General features: G+C 40.1%; 1 protein-coding gene across 7 annotated transcripts in view; it reads left to right on the top strand.

The window, feature by feature from the left end:
- The window catches only part of CELF2 (CUGBP, Elav-like family member 2), a 468556-nt gene that overhangs the window by 440869 nt on the left and 1401 nt on the right, over positions 1 to 26286 (top strand). For 2 of the 7 annotated variants that reach the window (XM_006873171.1, XM_006873175.1), the window contains 4 exons: positions 7223 to 7342; positions 17352 to 17531; positions 22015 to 22158; positions 25900 to 26027. In XM_006873171.1, coding sequence (XP_006873233.1) covers positions 7223 to 7342; positions 17352 to 17531; positions 22015 to 22158; positions 25900 to 26027 — 572 coding nt within the window. Of the gene's footprint in view, positions 1 to 7222; positions 7355 to 17333; positions 17532 to 22014; positions 22159 to 25899; positions 26103 to 26286 lie in introns of those variants that run through there. The other 5 variants (XM_006873170.1, XM_006873173.1, XM_006873174.1 and 2 more) reach the window with 5 other exon arrangements.

The following is a 26286-nucleotide window of genomic DNA, read 5'->3' as shown; positions in this document are numbered from 1 at the left end:
AATGATGGACTCAAAGAATTCCCAGAAATAAAGTTTAAGATATTTGTAGTCATAATCAAGAATCACAAAATATGAGGGGCTTGAAAACTTTTTTAGAACTTTTTATTGTGCATGGTATAGACAAGATCATCAGTGTTGTAACAAATCATACTTTGTTTCATCTTAAGGATTGCAAGCCCCTCTGTGTAACAAGTGACCCCACTTCCTCCCCCGGGTTCCTATTTCCATTCCATGCACCTTCCCATCTGTTCTCAACTTTGTCCTTAGGCATATGTTGCCCTTTTGATTTTGAATGATCAACCATTCCATGGTGAACACATCTTGCTAGTGCTGTTGTCTTCTCCACATACTATCTACTTCTTGGCTGAAATTGGACCAAGAGGGTGAGTTCTTTTCCAGACCTGAAGGGTGGGTTGAGGACGATAATCTCAAGTTCCTCCTGACTCTTTCTGACCAGTAAGCCTGTCTTTATTTATATATATATAATTTTAGGGTGTGTTCTACCTTTGCTTTTACTCTATCTGGAACCTTCTAATGTGATCCCTTTCAGAGCAGTTGATAGTGGTAGCTGGGCACCATCTAGTTCTTCTGATCTCAGAGTTGTGGAGACTGATGTTCACATATTCCATTAGTCCACTGGACTATTAGATGCCAAGTGTCTTTAGTTCTCATCACTTCACTTCTTTTTTCCACACATGGAGAGACCAATAGCTAGCTACACCTTAAATGGCCATTCATGAATTTTAAGGTCATTACTCACCACAGTAGAATGTCTCTGTGGACTCTGTTATGCCAATTTATCATGGTGTCCCCTGAGACTATGGTGCTGACCACCCCCAGGCCCAGCAACTCATTGTCCTAGATGTTTGATAATATCTAAGACATTTTCATCACTTTGTCCTCTGTATGCTCCATCACATTCATAGATGTGTTTGTAGCAAAAGTAAATACCCATGTACAAATATCCTCTTTCAAACCCTTATATATTTGTGGGTATTCTCCCACTCTCCCTCTTATACCCATTCAGGCTATATCTCTGTCCATGTATCTTAACCACAGAACACGGTTGTTCCAAGGTTGTGTATATAACACTATTTACCTCTATCCCCTTTTAGCCTGTGCATTCCTCCCTGTGTCTTTTCATTCAGTTTTTCACAAACTTTTTGAAACTCCCTGGTCCATATGAAAACCAAGTACCAAGAATATGAAGCAGCAGAAATAGATTTAGGGATTGTATTTAGATCCGCAAAGACTGCAGTATTAGAATTCTTAGCATACACAGAAAGAAAGTCCATGTTAATAAGTTTACCTAAATAAAAAGGATTTAAAAATTAATAACATGTGATTATAAAATAGTGACCAAGAATATTGATTAAATTAAACTCTTAGAACTGAAAGATAATAATCAAAATGTGAAAATAAATGAATACGTAGGCTCACCAGTTTACATACAGTTGAAAGAATTTTAGTGAGCTTAGAAACTGCAGTAGAAAACATGAGAGATTACAGTGACATGCAAAAGACCTACCTTATAGTTGATTAAAGCTCTAGAAGGAAAGGAGAGAATTGATAAAAGGAAAAACTGTTGTTGTTGTTAGGTGCCATCGAGTTGGTACCAACTCATAGCGACCTTATGCACATTAGAACAAACACTGCCCGATCCTGGGCCAACTGCACTATCATTGCCATGCTTAAGCCCACTGATGCTACCACTTTGCCAATCCATCTCTCTGGGGGTCTTACTCTTTTTCTCTGACTCTCCACCTTACCAAACATGATATCCTTCTCCAGCGACTGGTCCCTCCTGACAATATGTCCCAAGTATGATAGACGAAGTTTGGCCATCTTGGCCTCCAAGGAGCACTCTGGCTGCATTTCTTCCAAAACGGATCTATTGGTTCTTTTGGCAGCCCATGGCACTTTCAATATTCTCCTCCAACACCATAATTCAAAAGCATCAATTCTTCTACAGTCTTCCTTATTCCCTGTCCAGCTTTCACATGCATATTTGAGGTTATTGAAAATGCCATGGCTTGGGTCAGGTGCACCTTAGTCCTCACGCTGACATCTTTGCTCTTCAACACTTTAAAAAGGTCTTGTGCAGCAGATTTGCCTACTGCAATATGTCCTTTGATTTCTTGACTGCTGCTTCTGTGAGTGTTGATACTTGATCCAAGAAGAACGAAGTCCTTGACAACTTCAATCTTTTCTCTGTTGATAAGAAAGTTGTTTATTGGTCCAGTGGTGAGGATTTCTGTTTTCTTTACATTGAGATGTAATCCATACCGAAGGCTGTGCTCTTTGATCTTCATCAGTAAATGTTTTAAGTCCTCTTCACTTTCAATAAGCAAGGTTGTTAATGAGTCTTCCTGAATGGTTTAAAATTAAGAAAGGTGTGTGACAAAGTTGTATTCTTTTACCATGCTTATTCCACCTGTATGCTGAGCAAATCTGGGAAGCTGGGTTCTATGAAGATTGAAAGGAAAAATAGCAGAATCAAAAGCTAAGAGACTGTGTACTTCCTGTAAGTGAGGATCTATTTGTTTTGTTAAAGGAACTTCTATTGTATATATTTCAAAGTAAAAGAGAAACAACCTGATATGAAAGAGGGAATAACTAAAGAAACTACACAGTAATGTTTTTTAACATAAAATCAAGCTAGAATAAACTAAGGACAAGTCTTAGTTAGGGGACTTTTCTAATTCTGACAAAGGATAAAAATAACAAACAATTAACTTTGATTTTTATGAGATGACTATAAATGTTAACATTTAATATATGAAAGAAATAGTTATTGAGTGCTAACTCCAAAAGAGAAGCAGGGGGAAATGGAATAGGAAAGAAAAAAAAAGCGAAAAGAATAAAGTTGGTGTGTCAATAGCACAAAATCTAAAAGCTTCTAGTAAAAAAAAATTTTTAAAGTTTTAGACTGTTTTTAAAAACCTGCCTACCAATTACAACAGACAGAGGTAAAATATAAACAGACAAAAAAGTAAAAAGATATACGATGCAAAATAACCTTAATTATAATATCCAATAAAACAGACTTACTGAAAGGGTCTCCATAAAAGGTGTGTTTCACCAGAAGATAGAATTTCTGAGCTTGTTTGCAAGTAGCAATATACCTTCAACATATTTTTTTTTAATTGAGTAAATTGATATTATGGAAAATTATCATTTGTTTTTCTCCATTAAGTGATAGATCAAACAGGTCAAAAATAGAATTGAAATGCAGATGATCCTGATTCTTAAAATTTATTAAGAGGATATTATAAATAGCTCTTCACTAAAAAATTTGAAAACAAATGAAATATGCAAATTTCTAAAAAGCTTTAACTTATGACTGATTCAAAAGTAAAAAGAAAACTTGAATAATCCTGTAACAATTAGAAAAATTCAATCAGTATTTTTAAATCATCCCATAAAGAAGCAAAAAAATGGTCCAGGCCATTTTTTTGTTGTTAATGCTTGTATTATGAATTGAGTGATGGTTTACATGGGAGAACATGGGTTTTGCACTCGAATAATTGTTTTTTGTTTCAATGCAATGATTACAATCCCCTCCATACACCACCAGTTAACAGTATTTGCCTCTATTCCGTGCCTCCCCACCTTTTTTTTTGCCCTTGATGTATACAAAATCACACAGGATATATAATAATTTAAACAACCAAAGGGCACATTTGCAATCAGCCTCCTGTGTGCCACCACACAGCCTTTCTCTTTCTCTAAGTCTAGAGTCCTCAACTGCTCTCTCTCTCCATGTCATCACCTTGGCTTCCATCTCTGGTGCCGCTGCTTCTGTGGTTAGGATCCCAAGTTAGGCTCATGCGCTTCTCCCTTGATGGTCCTAAGGTTCTCTGTTCCTGGACTGTAAGATTAACTATCCACCCTTTTTGTTATACAACTTTTACCTTTACAATTATTCACTATTGATTCAAAAGAATCCTATCCCATCTAGACAAAACCAGGGGTGATTCTACCTTTCCTTACACATTCTGAAGCTAAACTCTCGAGAACTTTTAAGCCAGCTACTTTGTGACTTTATAGTCGCCCCTACCCCCACCCTTATTTTGGTAGTCAATGTCTAAGTTGCCCATCCCTATCAACTCTGTACTGAGGGGATAGGCATGGTCCTTGAACATGAAGACTGCTTTTTTCTCGGTTGGTATTTTGAGCTAAATCAAATTGTAGCCATTTCCCTTGCTTTCTGTATCAAACTTCTTTATCTTCCTTTCATTGAGTTCTGATCATCAAGCCATTTAAATTAAAGGTCAAATGGGTACGGTCTGCAAGTTTTAGTCATTCTTGTGTTGCCTCCCCCCTCTTCATATCAGCTAGACACTTAGCTCTTAGTTCTAGCCCACTATGGCTAGTTGAGTGTCCATGGGCACAGGTCTCCCCAAACTTGTGACCAGCCAGCTCTTCCTCTTCTGTCTCATCTCAAAGTCAACAGGAGTCTATGGAACATGGTCGAACTGAGCCCATGTCTTCATTACTGCCTTTCCTCCACCACTTCCACTCAGTTGCTCATGTTTTCCCTTTGAGTTTCAGTCTTAAAAGGGGGGTTGTTCTTAAGGGACTGGATCGCTTGCCTTGATGGCTCCCTGGCGAACAGCTTGCTTGTTCTTATAATAGCCAAACAGTATGCCGTTTTTGTTTTTTCCTGCTGGTCTTTCTTTCAAGAAGTATCTTCTGTTCATCTAGCTACTCCAGGCTGATCTGTATGTCCTTTCAAGTGGGAATGAACTCCATATACTACACAAAAGGCTACCTAAAGGGTCCACAAGACACCTGTTTCAGTGGGCAAGTTCTAGAACCCCTTTTAGGTTTCCCAATATTCCTTTCTATCTCAATTTTAGTTTCACACATATGCAAAATCATTTTCTGAGGTAAGGAAAAATAAAGATCAGTCTTATTTAGATACATAGCTAATTATCCACTATCAAATAATGATCCCAATGAATTATTATTTGTGGTGTGCTAAGAGTTTTATGGTTTTAAGAGAAAATGTCCACAATTTTTTGTGCTGTATACTAAAGTGTGTAGAAGTGAGAGTAAAAAAGTCTGAAATTTGATTTAAAATACACTTAATGAGTAGTGATTATGAATCGAGCTGCGAACCGCAAGGTAAGCAGTTCGAAATTACCAGCTGCTCCGCGGGAGAAAGATGAGGCTTTCTGCTCCCATAAAGATTTACAGCCTCGGAAACCCTGTGTAGGGTCGCTATGAGTCAGAACTGACTCCACGGCACATAACAACAACAACAATGGGGGGGACGGTAAACTGATTGTCAAATATTCTGGAATCTGAATCAGAGTTTAGGGAGTTTGCTATGTTATTATCTAAGCTTTTGTGTATGTTTGAAATTTTTCAAATTTAAAAGGTCCAAAACTTGAGAAAACACCTGTTTTCTTCTGACACAAGATGAGGTATCAGAAGCTGATACCATACATGGACAGAAATGAGACAAGTAGGGAATTCACTTGCTAAGAATTTGATCTGGTCCCAGCCAAAAGGGCTCTCAAGAAAGGTATATTGTGAACAATATAATGTGGTCTGTGCAACAGAGCAGGGAATGAGCATTTCAAGAGGATGGATCAACTTCCTGGCCATCCTAGATGGAGAGAATGTTCGCATGCAGTTCACGGCAAGAAAAGGACCGAGTGCTTTTTATAAGCAATGCTGAAAGTTCAGTTTAACGCCTGACTCCCTCTTAGGGTCAAGTAAGGTAATGTCGATGAGAAAGGTCAGCAAATTGCAAAGATTTACAAGTATAAGATGATTGAAATACTACTTATGGCAGCAGTTATAAATGCAAAAGGAATGAGGGTACTACTGCTTTGCAAAGTAGTCTAAGAGTGCCTCAAAATGTTACACTTAGAATTACCAGTGCTCCTATAACCCAGCAATTCCACTTCTAGAGAGAATTGAGAATGTATTTGTACAAAGATGTTTACAGCATCTTTATTCATGATCGTCAAAATGTAGAAACAACCCAGATATCCACAAATGGACTTAAATATATATATAGTATATTCATAAAATATTACTACTCATCAATAAAAAGGAAGGCCATAGTAATTACATGCTACGACATGGATGAAGTGTAAGCACATTATGTTGAGTGAAAGACAAATCTTGTATGAGCCACCTTGTATGAATATCTAGAATTGATAAATGCATGGTTGTTGGTGGTGTGGTGGTGATGTCAGAAAGCCTCATCTTTCTGCCGTGGAACAGCTGCTAGTTTTGAACTGCTAACCCTGCGGTTAGCAGCTTGATTCATAACCACTACACTACCAGAGCTCTAGAGACAGAAAATGTAGATTAGTGGTTTCCACTCTGGAGGTGGGAGATGCATAATGGAGACAGATTGCTAATGGGCAGTTTCTTTTTGGAGTGATGATGCTTTTTGTTCCAACTCATTGTGACCCTGTACAAGCTTTTCAGGAAGTCACTGGTGGGTTTGAACCACCAACATTGTGGTTAGCAGTCCAGTAATGATGATTGTATAATTCTGTAAATATGCTAATAACCATTGACTTGTATACTTGAAAAGGGCGGGTTTTATGGTATATGAACTCTATGAATTCTAGCTCACAGTACACTGACCGATAAAACAGAAATAGGGGAAGAGGATTTGAACCAAAATGGTTTTACCTCATATCAGTTTCCCTCCATCACTGTCACTGTTTCAGTCCTGGTCTTTAGTCAAATTTAGGAGGAGTCATTATTTTCTTTTTCCCTAAAAGCAAGAATTGCCATTTAATTTCCCCCCCGCCCCCCACCCCATTGGATTTCGGTCATTTTTTAACCTGGATGAATAGGAGGCTTTGCTGGCAGGTGCTTTGCTAAAGAGAGACTAATGCGAGACTGGCCTGCCCAGAAGGAGTGGCCTCCCAGGACTCCCTTCAGACTGTTTTGCATTTGCAAAAATTTCCCACTAACTAGCAATGAACACAGTCATCAGTGCTGTACTGGCAAGACAGAACTATGATGATTTTTTAAATCACCAAATCTAATTGTCAGAATGGCCACAAGTACAATCCCATATGTCTTTCACACCAAAAATGTAAAGGAGGCGCACAGACTGGTGCTGATTAAACTACTCCCCAGCTCCATCTGTTTGATGATGGCAGATTGCTTTCCGCTCCACTTGGCGTTCACTCATCTTGTGTTCTCTCTCCCCCCTTTCCTCTGTCTTCCTTTTGTTTTTCAGTGGCTGCTTCGACCCCCAATTCCACTGCTGGTGCAGCCATGAATTCTTTGACCTCTCTTGGGACTCTGCAAGGATTGGCTGGAGCCACTGTCGGACTGAATAATATTAATGCACTAGCAGGTACCATAAACAGTGAGTATTTGCTGCTCTGGTGGACAGCCTCCCCCCAAATTCTCCACAGAGAAAACGGTCAGCCAGAAGTGACCAAAAAAGAATATGCCATGGGGAGAACTAAAACTTGGGATGGAGGAGCACATGCTTTGAAAAGCAAAAACTATTTCCATGCATTTTGTCTTAAAAATAGCCTACCACTCACCAGCTGTAGAATCTCTTCACATCTATAGATGGAGTCCTGAGCTTGACAGGTATTTTCAGATTTTTGGTTTTGTTTTGTTTTTATTCTGGTCTTCTAAGAGATAGTATGCTGTAAAAGAAAAATGAATGAACTAGACAATCAGGAAGCCAGGTTCAGGTTCTATGTCTGCTACCAATCTACCGTGGGATCTTAGGCAAATCATTGCCCCCCTCTGAGAGTCTTAAAGGTCCCTTCCTGCTATAAAATCCACAGATTCATGATAATTACATAGGAGAAAGAACAATTTGAGGTCTTAGAAAAAAGGAATTGGAGCTAAGTGGAGAGGAGCTGTTGTTGAGGTCACGTCATCTGGAATCAATTAAGCACCCCTAGACATGAGTCGCTCTACAGTACTGAATCTCCAAGGGACATCATTTTACTAGGGAAGGCTGAAGTAGGTTTTGAGCCAAATAGCTTGCAAAAGTATACTTAGTTCTAAACCATCAGAATTCACCAGGGAATTCTAGGATGTATCATAAGAAGTCTCCCTGTTTTTGTCATTTCCCATCAATGTAGGAAAGTCATATTTTAGGCTTATGCTTGCTAGAGGCCCTTCAGTAGGGGAAGCTGATCCTCAACCCACAATATAGTTCCTCTGGTCACCTCAAAGGCACCCAAGAGAGCAGCTTTAAGCAGTTAGTTACCTATCATACAGCTAGATAACCTACCAGGTGCCCACTGTAAACATTAACAACAAAGGTTTCTTTGGCAAATTACTTTTTGGATCATGACTTGAAATAGGATAAAGTTTTAAAAGAATGATCAGGCAGTATAAAAGAAAGAAAAAATTAAAAATCACAGTAATATTATACTTTACAAATTATTTGATTAAGAAGAATCTAACACTCAAACTCATCCAAATAAAAGCTAATTTCCAGGTTTTAATTAAATTTTTGTATTCAGACATTCTAGGGGAAAAATAAAAACTTAGACCCCAAAACATAAGCCGAAAAGAAAAACCATTTTCCTTCCAGATATGATGGCTCTTGAATGGTGACTATTACCTTAAGTGGTATCCCTGCGACAAGCCAGGATGCTTTATTTCAGTTCTAACTGCTTCCAGTAGCCACGTATGAGCATTGCTGTGACTTCTGTTTCTGGTACAGCTCCTCTCTCTGACCTTGTTCTGCAGAAGCTTGAACCCAGTTGGCCTTCACGTAGGTTGTGGATGTGTGTCTGTACACATCTCTTCATGCTGCTTCTCTTGCCCCAGGACCTAGTTCCCCTAAAACAAGAACTTTGATTTGATCGCCAGTCTGTCCTTGGTCTGCAAAGTAACAGGCCAGTGGGAATGGTTGTCCTCCTCAGCACGTGCTCACGATTGCTCTGTGTGTCGTCTTGTCTGTTTGTCCAGCTCCTCTCCATTCTATCATGTTGTACATTGCTGGGATTTCCCCATCATTGTTGAAGAGGGACTTTGTTGAATGGCAGAAGAAACCATGCTCGTTCTTATGTGGGGTCTTGTGCTATATAAATTTTGCTTCTGGCAAGGACAGCAGGGGTAAAACACCTTTTCTTTTGTAATTCTCTGCTGTTAGATTAGTTCTTATGACATCCTGGTTTTGAGTAACCCCTACCAGGCAGTATGGACCAACAAAATGTTTAATTATGTTTTGATTTAATATTTAAAATCATTCACAAATGAAAATATACTCTTACAATTTGATGAATGTGACTAGTAAGTACAGAGCCAGTTTAGTATCTCAACTCAAAACTGACTTCAAGTTAATATTTGCTACTGGTCTCAGATGATTTCATAGAAGGCTAAGAAACCCTTCTAATGTAGAGTGCCCTCTTTCAGAGCATTCTCCCTCAACAGAAACAATCATGATTACTTGTCTTACTGGATGGTTCTCAAAGAAGGTGGATGCAATCAGCTTCTAAAACAGTTGATCCAAGCTTCTATATCATTGCTATGCCCCACTGCCCCAGGAACTATTAACTGCCACCTTATAGCCTATGTTTTTTTTACCTTCTTCTCTGCCATTGTTTTCCACCCCACATGTCCCTCTGGTTAGTAGACAAGCAGCAAAATTAACCTATTTGAGCTGGACAGCTTTTATATATTCCCTTATATTTTTTCTTAATGAAGGGACTGAAAAACTATACAACACCTCTTGATTCTTTGAGAGTTTTCTGGGCATTTTTTACATGTTAACATTTGAATATTGATAATGGAAGAAAATACTTGTTATAGATACGTCACCCAAGACTTTCTTATTTTGCAGCTTTGAATGTGTGTCAACTGACAATCTAATTTTCCTTGTTTACACAGCCTCATTCTTCCAAATGGTCTACCTCCCATACAGTGATTAAGTTATAATGGTTTGAAACAACAGGCCACAAATGCATGGTGAAGAATGTTTATGGAAATATTTTACGTACAGTAGAGAAAATGTTTGGGGGCATATTAACGTGCGTTTGTCACTCTGTGTTTGCATTGTAAAATTACAATATTCTTAGAATATGTAAACCCCTACACACAGATATGTGAACTCCACTGATTATTTAAATTGTCATGTATCAGCTTGCAGCTTAGGATACAGCCCATCCTCCCTTTCACAGAGAGAACATTCACACTCATATACGGATGGGTCTTTCTATGTCACTGTAGCAAAATGTCTCACAGCTCCTTGGGTTAACCTTTGGAGAGCAATTACCTTTAGATGCACTAACTATCTTTATAGCCCATTTACAAAGACCTGGCCGTGGTGAGACTTATTACATCTGTCATTTTGTTCCAGCCTTCCTTGTGCAAATGACATGCTTAGGAATCTAGATTAAATGAGAAGAATCCCATTTTGCCTTTTCAAGGAAAAATCCTACTCTTTTGAGCATAAGCATTTAAGTTACCTTGGCCTTCTTCAAATCTCTGCTTCTATTATCCAAAGTTTTTAGAAGTAATATTCAACATTTGTTGATTCAGCTGCTGCTATCTTTGATACGATTATTTAATATAGAATAGCAGCAAATGATTCACAGGACTAACTTTTAAAAGTTAAAATATTCTTTTGATGGGTATTTACATTCCTTCATGTAAGCAACCACCTAGGAAGCTTTGGTGTGGTGTAGTTGTTGAGCACTTGGCTGCTAACGGAATAGTCAGCGGTTTAAAACCACTAGCCCCTCCCTGAGAGAGAAATGTGGCAATTTGCTTCTAAAAAGCTAACAGCCTTGGAAACTCCATGAGAAAGTTCAACTCTGTCACTAGGAGTTAGAAATAGACACTCTGGCAATGGGTTTTTTGTTTTATAGTCAACAATCTATTCTACCATGGGTAAGCAATGGACTACAAACTACTCGTTTAGTGGTTCGAGTCCACCAGCTGCTTTATGGGGGAAAAATGAGAGAGTTTCTGTTCCTGCAACGATTCTAAAGTCTTGGAAACCCTGTGCAGGGTCTCTAAGAGTCAGAACCAACAATTCTACCTTGGATTTGGTCCCATATGCTCCAGATTTCAATATTCTCAGTGCACTTGTAAAAACGTTTACCCTTTTCTTGTTGTTCAAAAAGCATGGTTATATCCATATGGGGGTCAAGCCCTGGCTGGGAGAGCAAACACTCCCTTCCCTCCCTGGTTCTCCCTTTGGCACAGACTCGAACTGAGAACACTCAGAAAGCAGATTTACCCCAAGGTATAGTTCCAAAACAGCTGTCAACCCCTGTAAAGCGTAGCTACGAAAGGTGTGAGAACAAGGATGGAATGTCACTTGTGAGAGCTCCAAGCCTCATAGGACTCTTACTTAGTACTGGAATATCCATCTAGTCTTCCGGAACCACACTGTTCATGGGAACTTTTTTTTTTTGGTAAAAGGAAAGAGCTAGAAGTAGAGAGAGTGAGGGCTGCTTTGACCATTGCATCTAGGCCTCTAGAGAAGCCGAGTTGTGGAGGCTACAGATCACAGGAAAGCACTCTGAATGGTATTGTGACAGGGTAAATACGGAAATGTTCACCTTCATGGGGCTTCTGTCTTTGTTTAGCAGATTGCCCACCCACCTGAGAGCACGTGCCCTGGGCTCTAAGACTAGCGATAGGTCGATGCAGACTCCCCTCCTAGAATTTGAATCTGAGTTTCTACACAGTGACTTGATCATCTGTATCCGTAACAAAACCGAAAACGACTGAATTTATAAACTGTCCCCAGGTCACTCCCCTCATTAAAAAAGAAACAAACAAAAAAACCGTTTCTTTATATTCACACAAATTGGGGGAGGGGGAGGCCGTCGGAAGAAAGGTGAATTAAGGCTGGAGAAAGGAAATCACTCGCCACCACTTTATAAGAAACAGGTGTGAAGGGGAAGTGAGGTTGTTGTCTTGTTTGTAAGCTCTTTAAAAGTACTGTTTGTGTGACCAGAACACAGAAAGAATGACTTCTTCATAATTAGAACTTTAAAGTTGATTTCGTAAGACTTCTACTGGCTACCACCTTTTAGCTTAGTTTGCACTTGCTAGCTCATGGTGTGGTACTGGAGTATAATAAGCATTAAGCATTAGACTACTAACCACAAGGTCAGTGGTTCAAACCCTATGCTTGACCAACTTGACGGCACTTAACCCCATTTGTGTCCTTCAGCCTCTTCTCCTTACCATTACCTCCCTAATCCTCTGTCTTTTCCAGAGGAGAACGTATTTGGTAGCCCATCAAGCTCCCCCAGGAAGAATATATCATGCTCAAGGCACTCACCATAAGATTCCTCTGCTCTTAAGCCATGGCCTAATTCATATTTTACATACTGTCCTTTTGATCTAAGAAATGAATATCAGAAGCACATAAATAGAACATTCCCATCTCCTCTGTTTCCTGGGGAGGGCACCAGTAACATTGATGGAAGTGTTGAGGTGAATCTGGTATTCAATTCCTCTGTATAATTCCCAAGCATCCTTTTCTCAGTTGGCCTATCTTTAGTGTTTTAATTTTCTTCACAGTCATCTTTTATATCTCTAATCAGTAACCCTAGTTCCTTCAAGGAGTCCTGCTGTTGCACTCAATGCCAGTTAATGCGCTGGACTCTGCAAGGTCAGTTTTAGCCACAAGGTTGGCAGTTCAGACTCACCAGTTGCTCCTCGGAAGCCCTACACAGGGTCGCTATGAGTAGGAGCCATCTCAATGGCACTTAACAACAGTCCCTGCAATATTTACATTAGGATATTCAGTAAGGTCTTCTTAGAAACAGATCTTTTAAAAAATATTTCTAGAGAATTCCAGTTTGGGGGCCGAGAAAGCCAAAGGGACTCAGGAAAGTCTTACTCAGTAGAAGTGCGGAAAAGCCAGAAAAAAACCGCTTTGCCAGGTTAATCCCAGAGCTTTCAATTTAATATAAAGTAAAGGGGACATAGTTTCGTGGGCCAACCAGGAGGGAAATCATATGGAGCAAGAAGGAATACAGAGATTTCTGAATCAATCAGGACTCTGCCTCTGACCCACCCTGTTAAAACAGGTCAGAGGGCAGGGCCATAGCCAGCGGCTAGTGAGTGAAAACCACACAGCGACTTATGGTAAAAGAGATGTGATTTTTCCTTCAACTCCTGTGTTCCACCCTGCCACACCCTCTCTGCCCAGCCGGGGTGTCTTCGCATGGGTGGGAGTGCACACAGGACACAAGTTTCCCAAGGTGCAAAGTAGCTGAAAGTCCAGAGACTAATCCTCTGGCAGATTCTTACGACTTCTGATTGTGGGATTTAGGCTGGAAGATGGCTCTCCTACTTGAGCGTGAGCTTTTATTCCTGCCTTGTCTAACAAGGGACAGCAAGTCTGACCATACAGCTGAGCAGTATCTGCACCCTGTAAAACCCCAACATAAAAGGCAACAGCCAACACCAACTACTATATACAAGTTCAGTGTATAAACCCAACACCTGTTAAAAACACACTAAAAGGAGAAGGACGTTGTGGATATGGCGAGACCTAACCGATCATTAGAGAAAAGAGTGAACAATCGCTCTTACATTCATTTCTCATTCTCTGTGCACCTCCACAGCGGTGACTAGAGGGGGTACCTGTGTCAGTGGACACCCCCACCCATTTCCACTGTGCACGCACACTTATCTACTCATCAAAGACTACTGGACTGTTTTGCTGCAGATTTTTTGTTGTTGTTGCTTATTTTTTGCCTTTTCAGTCCTACCTTTTTTCCTTGGGGTGTGGGAGCTTTCTCTCCCTACATTACCCAAGAAGAGACAGCAATCGTGGCCATACAGCCAAGCTACAATCATGCCCTATAAATATCCCAGCATCCAGGCAGGAGCCATTACCAGCTGCTACACATTACACAGATAACCAACACTTGCTAAGATTACTCGCAGTTGAGTAAAACGAGACATGAAAAGGGAAACCTATCTCCGGAACACATCCCCAAAGAGGCAGTCAGTAAGGTTAATATTACAGCAACATACATTTATTTAATCATTGAAAACACATCTAACTATTGAAAATGTCCAAGAAAAAGAGCTCAGCACATGTCCAGAAACAGAAAAGAGTAACTGAGACAAATCAACTGGAGGTAGGCATAGACTAACCATTAGAAGAAGAGCAGGCTTTGGATCTGCCTGAGAAGGAATTAAGGAAAATGATATGGAGACAAATCCAAATGCTTCACAGAGGGGTGGAAAAAATAAGGAGCAAGTCAGGAAAGTGCTACAGGAGCAATCAAACAAGATAGAAAGATAGATATAATATAGCATTGGAAACTATTAAAAATCTGCAAAAAGTCCAAATGATTAATAGTAAATATCAGAAATGGACAATACACTGAAAGGGCAAAGGAGTAGAACTGAAGAGAAAGAAGCCAGAACCAGCAAGCTGGAAGACAAATCTCTCAGTACTGCTAAGATAGAAGAGCTAACAGAAAAAAAAAGGATAAAAAATCTTTAGAGAGTCTAAGCTTCATGTTAGACAACATGAAGAGGAATAACAAGAATTATTGGCATTCTGGAATAGGAAGAATCACAGGAGATAGCTGAGTATCTTCTGGAAGAAAACTTCCCTAACATCTTGAAGGATGAAAAGGTAAGTATTCAAGAAGCTGAATGAACCCCAGGAAGGATAGACCCCAAAAGAAAATCACCAGGACATATCATAATCAAGCTCTCCAAAATCAAAGACAAGGAGAGAATCCTAAAAGCAGCCAGGGCAAAGACAAGTGTTACTTACAAAAGCAAGCAAATCAGATTAAGCTCTGATCTCTCAGCAGAAACCATGCAGGCAGGAAGGCAATGGAGCAACATATATAAAACCCTGAAATAAAAAAAACTGCCAAGCAAGAATCATCTACCCAGCAAAGCTGTCAGTAAAATATGATGGTGCAGTCAAAACATTCCAGGATAAACAGAAGCTAAGAGACTTTGTCAAATCCAACCCAGCGCTTCAAAACATCCTGAAGGTAGTTCTTTGGACTGAAAACCAACATGAACAGACAACAACCAGAGATTGACACATGTGGCAACACCACCTGGAACCCAGCTGACACAAGAATCCAGAACAGAACAAAATTAAAACAAATTCAGAGGACCTGGGAGGTCAGTCAAAGAGCAAAATAATGACAGTGTTAAACAAGGGAAAAATACAGGAATAGCACTCTAGCTGGTGAGGAGGCCAGGTGATTGTAGGATAAAATAGACTGTTTCAAATGGAGGAAAAAATAAATCATAGGGCAACCTCAAAAAAAATTAATACTTTACAGCATACCAAGAAGAATCCAAGAAAAACATGGAAACATTAAAAGTAAGAAGAAACTGACAAGAAAGAACACTAAAAACATGAACTCAGCACAAGAAGGCATGCAGAACAAAGGAACCAGCAGCACCACAAAAAAACTAACAATGACAGCAATTAAGTCATACCTAGCAATAATTACACTGTCAATGGATTCAATGCACCAGTTAAGACACAGAGAGTAGCAGAATGGATAAGAAAACAGGACCCTTCAATATGTTGCTTGCAAGAAACACACATTACACACAAAGACAAAAACAGATTAAAAATTAAAGGATGGAATAAAATATACCAAGCTAATTGCAATAAAAAACAAGCAGGAGCAGCAATATTAATCTCTGATAAAACAAACTTTAAGCCAAAAACCAGCATAAAAAGAGATAAAGAAGGACAGTAGCTCATGATTAAACGGTCACTTGAACAAGACGACATAACCATAATAAATAAACATGCTCCCAATGAGAGTCCCAAGATATATAAAGCAAACCCTACTAGAATTGACCAACGAAATAAATCTGCAATCATAGTGGGAGATTTTAATACACCACTTTTGAAAAAGGATAGAACCAGAAAGAAACTCAACAAAGATACAGAGGAAGTAAACAATGCAATCAACCAATTTGATTTCATAGATATGTGCAAAGCACTCAACCCAAGAACAGCACAATACACATTCTTTTCCAGCACACATGGAACATTCTCCAGAATAGACCATGTGTTAGGCCACAAAACAAGCCTCCATAAATTTACAAATAGATAAATACTACAAAGTATCTTCTCAGACCACAATGCTATTAAATTAGAACTCAACAATAGGAAGACCAAGGAAATAAAGTCAAATACATGGAAATTGTATAACACTCTGCTTAAAAGCTACTGGGGTAGTCTAAGAAATAAAACGCGAACTCACAAAAAAAATAATTCTAATTGTAAAGGGAACCGAAGATAATTGTGATGTCACCTCTTCCATTTCCTGAGCTCATATGGAAGTTAACACTCTACAGAGTGTCGCTTGTTTTGACTTAGCAATCAGGAAAAATGTGACACAGTCAGCAACTATTATAGTGCAAAAGAGCAGCCAGGATACAAGGAAAAAAATGCGAAAAATATGCTGGCCAACATCCAGTTCACATCAGTTAATAGCCAAGATACAGCTTACAGACACAGGTGTCACTTCAGTTGACTGAAAAACATGACATGGCGCTCCTTCATTGGCAGAGACCCCAGTACATGTGCACTGATCCATATTCATGTATGTATATGTGTTAACTATTTGCTACTGAAACTGCACCATTCAATTTCCAGCCTTTGATGTTGAATGAGCAGCTTCCGTTCTCCACAGTTACAGGAAGTATCTACATTGCTTCCTGTGCCTTAATTCTTACTCATCTAGATTATTCCTAAAATTCTAGTCCCTGAAAACAGCCTGTAACTGTTTAGGAACACCAGTTAATGAAACTGTTGACTTGCTGGTTTGAAGAGTACAAAGCTTGTCTGTTCTGCCATTTCATCATCAGATGGCTGAGGGGAGCAACGTTATTTTATCCTCTCCTCTTCAACCACTTATGCCATCCCAGGCTTCCTCAAAGAGCCCAGTCAATGGATTTAAGTGTACAGATGTTACAGGTCTCTGCCACTGCTGTTTTTGTTTCATTTCGGTTTATTTTGTGTACATCCTTCTAAGCTCTAAGAAGCAGGAGGATTTTATTTCTAGAAGATATCAACAACAGTACTTGCCAGTAGCACATTGCATGGAATGAAGATGTATTGTCGTAATGCAGTGCCTCGGTGAATTTGACCACTGGCCTAGGGAGGAAGGGCTATCATTGCTCAGGGTTTGGGGTTTTTGTTTGTTGTTGCTGTTGTTACCATTGTTGTGGTCTATGATTTTATCGTTTCGTTTCCAATTTCCTGTTGGTCTAACTGGTGTGCCAGTTGCATGCTCTTGCTGTTGTATGTGTGTCAAATGATTCTCTAACTTCCTTTGGAAAGCACTAATGAATAAGTGCTATTTCTCTTCTCTATTGTTGGGTTTTTTGTAAAGTTGCTCAAATGCTCTCAGGTATGGCGGCTCTGAATGGAGGACTTGGCGCCACGGGCTTGACGAATGGTACAGCTGGCACCATGGACGCCCTCACCCAGGCCTACTCAGGAATCCAGCAGTACGCAGCAGCAGCACTGCCCACTCTCTACAGCCAGAGCTTGCTGCAACAGCAGAGCGCTGCAGGCAGCCAGAAAGAAGGTACGTGCCTGCCTGGGCTCCAGCCCAGTGGACAACAGTCTCCTTTAGCTGGCATTCTAATGGAAATCAGTGGCTGTATTTATACTATTCATGTTTGTGTAAGAAAATGGACAGGCCGGAAACCATTTATTTAGATCTTATATTCAGACATATCCGTCTTTCATAAAAGAAAGTCTTTTATCTTTTGATTTAACTTTTCATCTGACTCTTACGATGGATTGTTACACATTTGTGTGTTTGTATGCTGTGACACATTAGTTTCTGCCATCCAAAAGTTGCCTGGAACTTTTGCCTGCCCAAATCACTGTCCCTACCACCCCCAACCTTCAAAGCAGAAAGCTGCTCTCATCTGTACAGTCTTCAGTGGGTGAAGTACTTTCTCTCCTGAATTTCATAGGTTTTTCAAAGTCCAGATACCCTGAGATTATAGACCTGCGTCTTTGTAGGCAATTGTTTTTAGGTTAATGACAACCTAAAACCTAGTGTTAGGATTAACTTGTTCTTTGTGTAACTGGGAGAAGGAGGTCTTCTGGGAAAGAAACTAAGTGATTGATCGCCTGACTTCTCCACCAATAAAGCAAAAGAAACTTCAGGAAGTAAATACTAAGGATAAATTAAATGGTTAATAGCTAGTCCCAGTGAGCTTTTTCGTTCGTTCCTCTTTAATTGAATTTGCTTTGAAGCAATAGCTGTAACGTGCTATTTATTCTCTTTCTGACTTATTTCAAATATGGAAAAAGAAGTTCTAATAGAAAAGTACTGAAACAGAATTTTTCTTAACAGTCCTTGCCTACTTCTTTCCCTTCACCCTATAGTTCCAAACGGCTTTCATCTTGATAGGCTGACTTTAAACATGGTGTTTTGTAAAAAATAGAACAGTTTTACTTTATGAAGTTGTTAAAGTTGTACATTTTAAGGGGACACAACTTAGTTTTCTGTTTCATCATCATTTCTGCTTTCTTCTTACTCTTACAGTAATTGTTATGGTAGGTTTTAAAAACATACAGGACTATTCAAACAACTGTGTTTCACCAGGCGTGTGAAGGAGTCCCCACATCATAAAACATCACGTCTCCCCAAAAGAAAACATGAATTTTGTCCCTTTGCCTTGGATTTCGCTACCATGGTGATAAATGTGGGCCCTGCCCCCACACTTCCTTGGATTTCAGGGATTGTCTGTGTAGCAAGGCATCCCTGGGATTAACATAAACTAGCCATTGTAAACTTCTGATTATTCACGGTTAGGTATGTGAATTGCCTGCTTCATGGTTAAGGGTTGCTATGGGATTTAGTTTTTGTTTTTTTCGGGCGGGTCAGTTTTTAATTTTAATCATTCTCCACTTCCTTATACTCCCTACTGATCACTGTCTTCTCACCCAGTTATTCTGCTCAGCATATCTGAACCATTTTAATATTAGTTTAAGTAAAACAAGCTAAAAGGCAAATGATGCTGAGAGACGGTGCCTTAGTGGCACAATGGTTAAGTGTTCAGCTAGGAACCAAAGGGTGGTGGTTTCAACTCACCAGCAGTTCCTCAGGAGCAAAGGCCTGGTGGTTTGCTCTGGTAAAGCTGACAGCCTTGTTAACCCTACAGAGCAGTTCTACAGAGCTTCACCTCCATGGCACACAACAAGGACAAGTACACTGAGAGAGCGACTATTCCATAATGAATTTCAGTACTAAGTGGATTTCTAGATTTTCTGCTCTATAGTTCTGTTCTTTAGTGGAGAGAGTTGAAAGTCCACTTGCTATATTTAATCATGTACTTTGGTGTATCTTTTTTTCCCCAAGAAAAACGAGGAACTCTTTGGACAGAAAAGGTTTTCATTTTTTTTTCTTCTGAGGAACACTGGTGGCTCTGTAGGATAAGCACTGAACTGCTAACCACAAGGCTTGCAGTTCAAACCCATGAGGTACTTAATGGGGGAAAGATGAGGCGTCTTGCTTCCATAAATATTCCATAAATATACAGGGTTGCCACGAGTCAGAACCGACTCATCAGCACTGAACAACAAAAATCCTCTGAAGGGCTATGGCCTATCTCTATAGATCTAAATCCAGGAAAGTTGATCAACTCTCTTCTTGCCACTCAGTATTCTCTAACTTGTCTCATGATATCCCATCTTCTATTTGCAAGAAACCTACACACACAGCTTTTGAGACGTTGGCGGAGCCAGCAGCCTGATACCCACCAACTACCTCCAGTGCTTTCTGTTAGATCAGGTTTAAACACTCCAACCAACAGTGACCAATAATATAACCAAGATAACTTGAACAAGTTATAGTAACTTGTGCTAGGAGAAATCTGACTCATGGCAGATTTCTTAACAGGTTTTTATTATTGCTGCAGGAAGAGGAGAATCCTCAAAATATATATATATTTTTTTTATCCTTGACATCTATGGCAGTAGTCTACTTAATTGCCCTACCAGGGACTCCCCTTTTTCTCATATTAACACTTTGGGGGGCTTGTAAAATCAAACTATTTCTTGGTGATTAAAAAAAAATGGGTGAAGGGGTGGGATGGGGGGTGCTCCTCAGTAGGAGATGGTGTTGATCTTTTTCCTGGGATAAATGATGGGCAAAACTAGAAACCCTCCTTGGGTTTATTTACCCGTCTCCATATTTTCTTGGTCCCCCTTTCTGGTGTGAGTACAGACAAAAAGGAAAGCATTCTAGAGGCCAGGATTATTCAGGCATAGCCAGTAATCTTAGTGCATTAAAATTGCATTTTCTCTCCAGGTTTCACAAGGTAGGATGTACTTCACAATTCAAATTGGGTCCCATTAATCCTCATTTGTGCATTTGGATCTGTTATTTAGAAGGGGCATTAAATCTGGGTGGTACCAGATTTGACCTATATACATATTGCAAAGGATGTGCTTGGCACAGTAGCATTCAGAATTTATATCTCCGGCTTATTTTTGTATCTATTCACATTAGGTTTTGGTTTTTTACTTTTTTTTTCTTAGCCAGGAAATATTTAGGGACCTAAGTCCTGCAATGTATTCCTTTACAAGACAGAACCGCTTTCTCTGGAATGTGCATATGTCCATGGAAACAGCAGGAGTAGAAAGCCAAAGTAGTCCTGTAGGTACTTAATACAAGGAAGAAATGCTTCATCATCTTTGTGACTTCAGAAATATGTGTTAAGAAGTCCTTCTTTCTGAAAACTTAAAACGTTTTCTTTTATAATTTACTGATTATGAAAAGGAACGTGATTGACTTCTATTTGTAAAGATACTATTTCATTCTTACAAAAAAAAAAAAAAATGGCTGCCCACATTTTATTTTCTCCAGCCGTGCTCCCTTCTAGGGAACCACTGTAGTTTTGTTGGAAAGAGGCAGCCAGCCAGCCATGGGGTTCTCTCCTGTGAATGCTAGTTGAGGCTCCAGGAGCAGCTCCAGAAGTGATTTCAGGAGGACTGTGAACTCCTGGCTCTCCCGCAGCAAGCAGGAAGGATCTGCCCCCACACTCTTTGACCTGGGAAACGTCTGAGCGGTTATATGAGGTGGCTTCAAAAAGTGTGGAAAAATTGAATTAAAGATAATGGCAGTTTTCCACAAACATTTTGTAGCCCCCCTCATATACGAGCATACGATTTTCTTTGGTCAGGGCTTTTGGATTCCCTTCTTTCCTTTCCATCCTCCTTTTGACTTTCAGACAGCCCTTGTACAGTTGGGGAGAGATGGGAGAGTGCCGTGGAAAGGAACTTAGGAGAGCTGACCATCCCCCTCTCTAGCTAGCAGAGCTAAGATTTTCTGTATTCCATCCTTCTTTCTTGTTTTTTTCTGTAAAGTGATGGGTACGAGTAGAGAGCTTGGCTAACCTGATTCTTTGACTAGCTTCTACACCCAAGGCAGTCATTTCCAAGGCATAATTCCTGTCACAGTTGTGAGACTTCAGGTACCTCCCCACCCCCATCTTGACTCGTTGCCAGTCATTTCTACTAAAGATGAGTATTAGACTGTGTGTTAAGAGATTTGGCAAATCAAAACTGGCTGGATAATTAGGTAAAATGATTGAGTAGCCCAAGTAACATTACTGCTATATCCGTTATTCTAAATTGCTGCTGCAATTTGTTTAGAAAGCACAGAATTCATTCTCTCACCAACCTAATACACTCAGATGGCAGAATATGGCCATTCAAGAATGTATTCTTTTTTGTTTGGATTCTCCTTCCCCTGCTGAGAAGACTCAAAATATGTGCTAATGTTCAGCAAGCAAATATGACCCACAGATTTATCAGTGAAAAGGAAGCCATTCTTACCAAATGTGCCATTGGAAATCAGAAAAATCTAAAGGATAATTGCCTTCCTAAAAGTCATATAAGCACTTGACATTTATCCATCTGTGTGTTGTTCTTTTAGTAATCGAGAAAGCCAAATGCTTAGCCTATCTGTTGTTACAGCATTCCAAAGAAGAGGCTTTCAGAAACAAGGCACAAGGGATACCTTACACTGACTTTTTTTCTCTCTTCAGGTCCAGAGGGGGCAAACCTCTTTATTTACCACCTTCCACAGGAGTTTGGAGACCAGGACATTCTGCAGATGTTCATGCCTTTTGGAAATGTTATCTCTGCTAAAGTCTTCATTGACAAACAGACCAATCTGAGCAAGTGCTTTGGTATGCAAAAGAAATCAAGTTAGGGTATTATAGTAGGTTCCCAAGTGAGGGAAATATTTTAAAAGTCAGGATAGGGCCCCTTACTTGTGTGGTGGCAGTTTCTAATTTTCTAGATGCACGGAAGCACATTTGGGCAATGGTTTTTAATCAATAAAGGAGTCGTTGTTGATGTTACGTTCCGTGGAGTCGGTTCCAACTCATAGTGACTCTGCACAGGGTTTCCGAGGCTGTACATCTTTACAGGAGCAGAACACCTCATCTTTCTCCCGTGGAATCGTTGGTAGTTTCAAACTGCCAACCTTGAGGTTAGCCCAATTCGTAACCACTACACTATCAGAGCTCCTTAGGAAGGACCTGGAAAGTTCAACAAAATGCCCCATATATTAGGTAATGTTGGTTCAAGCTCACCAGCTGCTCCTCGGAAACAAGGTCGCTATGGGTCAGAACCGACTCAACAGCACTTCACAACAACAACAACAATCTAGTAAATAGTAGGTAATGTACTATCAAAGTCTTTAACATACTCCTCACAGTCTTTCACCATAAAGGAACAGTAGTTTCTTTAAACGCCATATTGAGCTGCAAGCTTTGTTAGCTGCTAGAAAGAGAGTTAACAGACGAGTTAAGACTCACGGAGTCTCAGTGCAGGGACTGTGCAGCTAAGGTACCCTTCCGCATTTAAGGTAACTCAGAACTATGGTTGGAGGCTGATTGTTCGGCAGGTTGATGTGCATAACACATACTCTCCCACAAATACGCATACAGTAAAATGTGCAAAAGCCGGAACCTGTGTTAAGACGGAAATATGTCAGAGTAGTACAGCAAACTGTCAAAGGTGGACAGCTTACGAGCTCTGGAAAAACAAGGCCATCCCAGAGGTTTCACTGTCCACTCGAATTAGGGATGTGCTTCAGGCTGTCAGCCAAATGGCACTTCCACATGTGCAGAGATTGGTGGTTGACGTTTCTCACGGTTAACATAAAAATACTGTAACATGATGAGAGTTACGGATCAGAATTTGGGACTATATGGTTAGCATGAATGGATATAGCATACAGATGTGTACAGATAGGATCCAAATATTACAAAGCCCGACTTCCCAGCGCACATGTTGCCATGCTAGTCTTCCTCAAGCAGCCAGAGATGAGTGAAGAAGCTCTCCCGTCACACACTAACTTTACATCTATTATTTTGGGAACCCCTTTGACTCCCAAATTATTTGAGAGGTTAGCATAGAGTTTTTAATACTCTCTGGGTAAGTTCTGGCCCATTTTCAGATAGAAAAAAGTTAGTTTTCATCATTCCTATGTTATAATAAAGGAGCTCTGGTAGCGTACTGGTTATGAATCGGTCTGTGAACCGCAAGGTCAGCAGTTCGAAACTACCAGCTGTTCCGCAGAAGAAAGATGAGGCTTTCTGCTCCCGTAAAGATTTACAGCCTCAGAAACCCTGTACAGGGTCACTATGAGTCGGAACCGACTCCACGGCACAGAACAACAACAACATGTTATAATAATTCATGTAGGTAGTAATAATAGTAGTATAAAATAAATCCAACAGATATGGACCAGAGAAAATGCAAATAAAATGGTATGGTGTAAAGAAGAGCACCCTAGAAAAGGAGGGGTGGTTCTGAGATAGTCAAAAAGTGGTCATTGATAACTAGTCCAATGAGACTGCTTAGGCTTCAAGCACTCAATTATAGCAACATCTTTCTAATTTCTGTGCATCACCCAGGAAGATCTGAAACCTCTGTTGTTACGGAACCGTTAAAGTCACTGCTTTCCCCTAGTTCACTACTGTTGCTTGCTCCCCTCTTGGAATGGTTCAGGAGAGACAGAGATGGAAATTAAATTGTTATATAGGCTATGTGGGTGTGTGTTTGAGTATGAGCTTACCTTTGGGAGGGAGGCTTCCCTGCACAAGGTTTTCAGCCAAACGTTTATATTTCTCATAGCTAAACAATGCTTTAGATTATTTGGATACTGGAAGGGATTTTACTCCATGATTTGATTTTGAGAAAATAGCTGCTGCCTTGAAAAAGAGATTGTATCGGCCCACAAACTATTTACCCAGTGTGTTTATAATAATGGGAGCTATAATTGTCAGCAGCCAATAACCTGATTTCTTAGTGAGGCAACTTAAACCTGGGACTCCAAGTTTGCTGGTTTTCACGTGGTATCCCATTCTTTCATTTTCACATGTTGGCCAGGTGGTTTTGTCCCTAAGATCCAGTTCCATTCTCTAATTATCTTGCTATTTCCGGGTCTCTAAAGCCACAATCTTGGGCTTGGGACCACATTTATTGAGAATTAGATTTAATGAAAATGCAAACAACCATTTTACAGAACACCCTGCCTGTGAGCAGCTTTTCTGCATTGTACCATTTTCCCATTTTTATCAGCTGAGGAAAGAACTCTGCTTAAAGTATAATTATATCCTTTTCTTCCGTATCTACTTTCTGAAGGAATTTTCTCTTTAGCTTTAAACTTTAATAGTAGAAAGATGGAGAAGCTTAGTATAGAACTTCCTGAGTAGCTGAGGTTCAAAACTGCAATGAAATCAGTATTTTAGCTTCCATTCAATACCGACAACAAGCAGGAACTGCATCATCTCAATACTTAGCACCAGCATTCACTCTAGTCTTGATTCTACTGCTTCCTGCCCCACACCTCATCCCCAATGTTAGAGTGAATTGGTCAAAATTCTCTGGTTCAGGGTCTTTGCAGAGAACCATTATTTGTTACTTTAGTTCTTTTTCAAAAGTATGCCCTGCCTACATTTTTAGGTGATGATTGTTCCTACAGAGAAAGATGTTGGAACTCCTTGTTAGGATGGTTGCTGAAGCTCTGACCTGTTTACACTGCTTCCTCCTCCTCCCCCGCTTCCCCCCCCAAGACCTCTTGAGTACAGGTAGTAATTTTTACTCTGTTGAACTCACCAGTGCTTTCAAAAAAAACCAGAAACTAAGACAAGTAAAAAGCCCAGAATTTCTGAATTCTTCTCAATAAAAGCCCAAGAGTATTACAAAATTAAAAGTAAGTTATTCTAGAGTTGATTTACTAACTGGTCCTAAGCAGGTATGAACTTGGTCTGTGACTCTATGTGGACAATGGAATGCAAGCCATTAAAGGTCTTTGGTCATCTAAATCTCCTAGGACTGGAGGGTTAGATCACTGGGTCCTAGGACTCCTCCTGGGAAAATTCTAAGAGACTTTAGATACATAAATAGGTTTGATGGAAATTAGTAAACAAAGACAATTAAATTCACTCAAACATTTTGAGATTTTAAACCTTGTACCGACGGATGTTGTTCAGTCTGATACCAAATTAGCAACCAGCTAGCTTTCCTCACTGATTTCTAGTCACTGATTTCCAGTGGACATTTCATTTTGGCCCCTGAAACATGCCCTGTACAGTCATAATCCACACATTGGCAAACTTAACAGAAAACTGAAATGAGATCATGAGATTACCACATAGCATTTGTCATTCAGAGTCACGCTAAGTCCTAGTGTGGTGCTGTACGATAAGACTGAACTGCTAACCACAAGGTCTGCAGTTCAAATCCATCAGCCACTCTTAAGGAACCCCACAGGGTCGCTATGAGTCGGAACTGACTCGACAGCAAAACAGTCATGCTATGCCAGTTGTCCCACGAAGCCTTGGTCTCCTTTTCTAACCCTCTGTTCCTCTCCATCTTTATTCCCACTCTCCCTCCTTCCCATTTGTGTTTTCCAGGTTTTGTTAGCTATGACAATCCTGTCTCTGCACAAGCTGCTATCCAGGCAATGAATGGCTTTCAGATCGGCATGAAACGCTTGAAGGTCCAGCTGAAGCGCTCCAAAAATGACAGCAAACCTTACTGATCTTAGCCCCAGAGGCTCCCTGCTCTTATTTTAGCTTTCTTAGGGTAAGTCCCACGAGCCAGCCTGTTCTCAACAGGGAAGGCAGAGGAGGACCACATTGCCAACTTTTACCAAGAGAGACGGTTATTTTTACAATAAGGCCTCCGTCCCCTCCACCCCTTCCTCCCACCCAGTTCGCCATAATTAAAACTTGGGCTACCTTGTTTTTACCAAGTAAATTCCTTCCTCCAGTTGTGCCACTGTATTCTTCTCTGTTTTG

Source organism: Chrysochloris asiatica, unplaced genomic scaffold (assembly GCF_000296735.1).
Source record: "Chrysochloris asiatica unplaced genomic scaffold, ChrAsi1.0 scaffold00226, whole genome shotgun sequence".
Lineage (NCBI taxonomy): Eukaryota > Metazoa > Chordata > Mammalia > Afrosoricida > Chrysochloridae > Chrysochloris > Chrysochloris asiatica.
The sequence above is the reverse complement of the archived record's forward strand: the minus strand, read 5'-3'. Positions and strand labels throughout refer to the sequence as shown.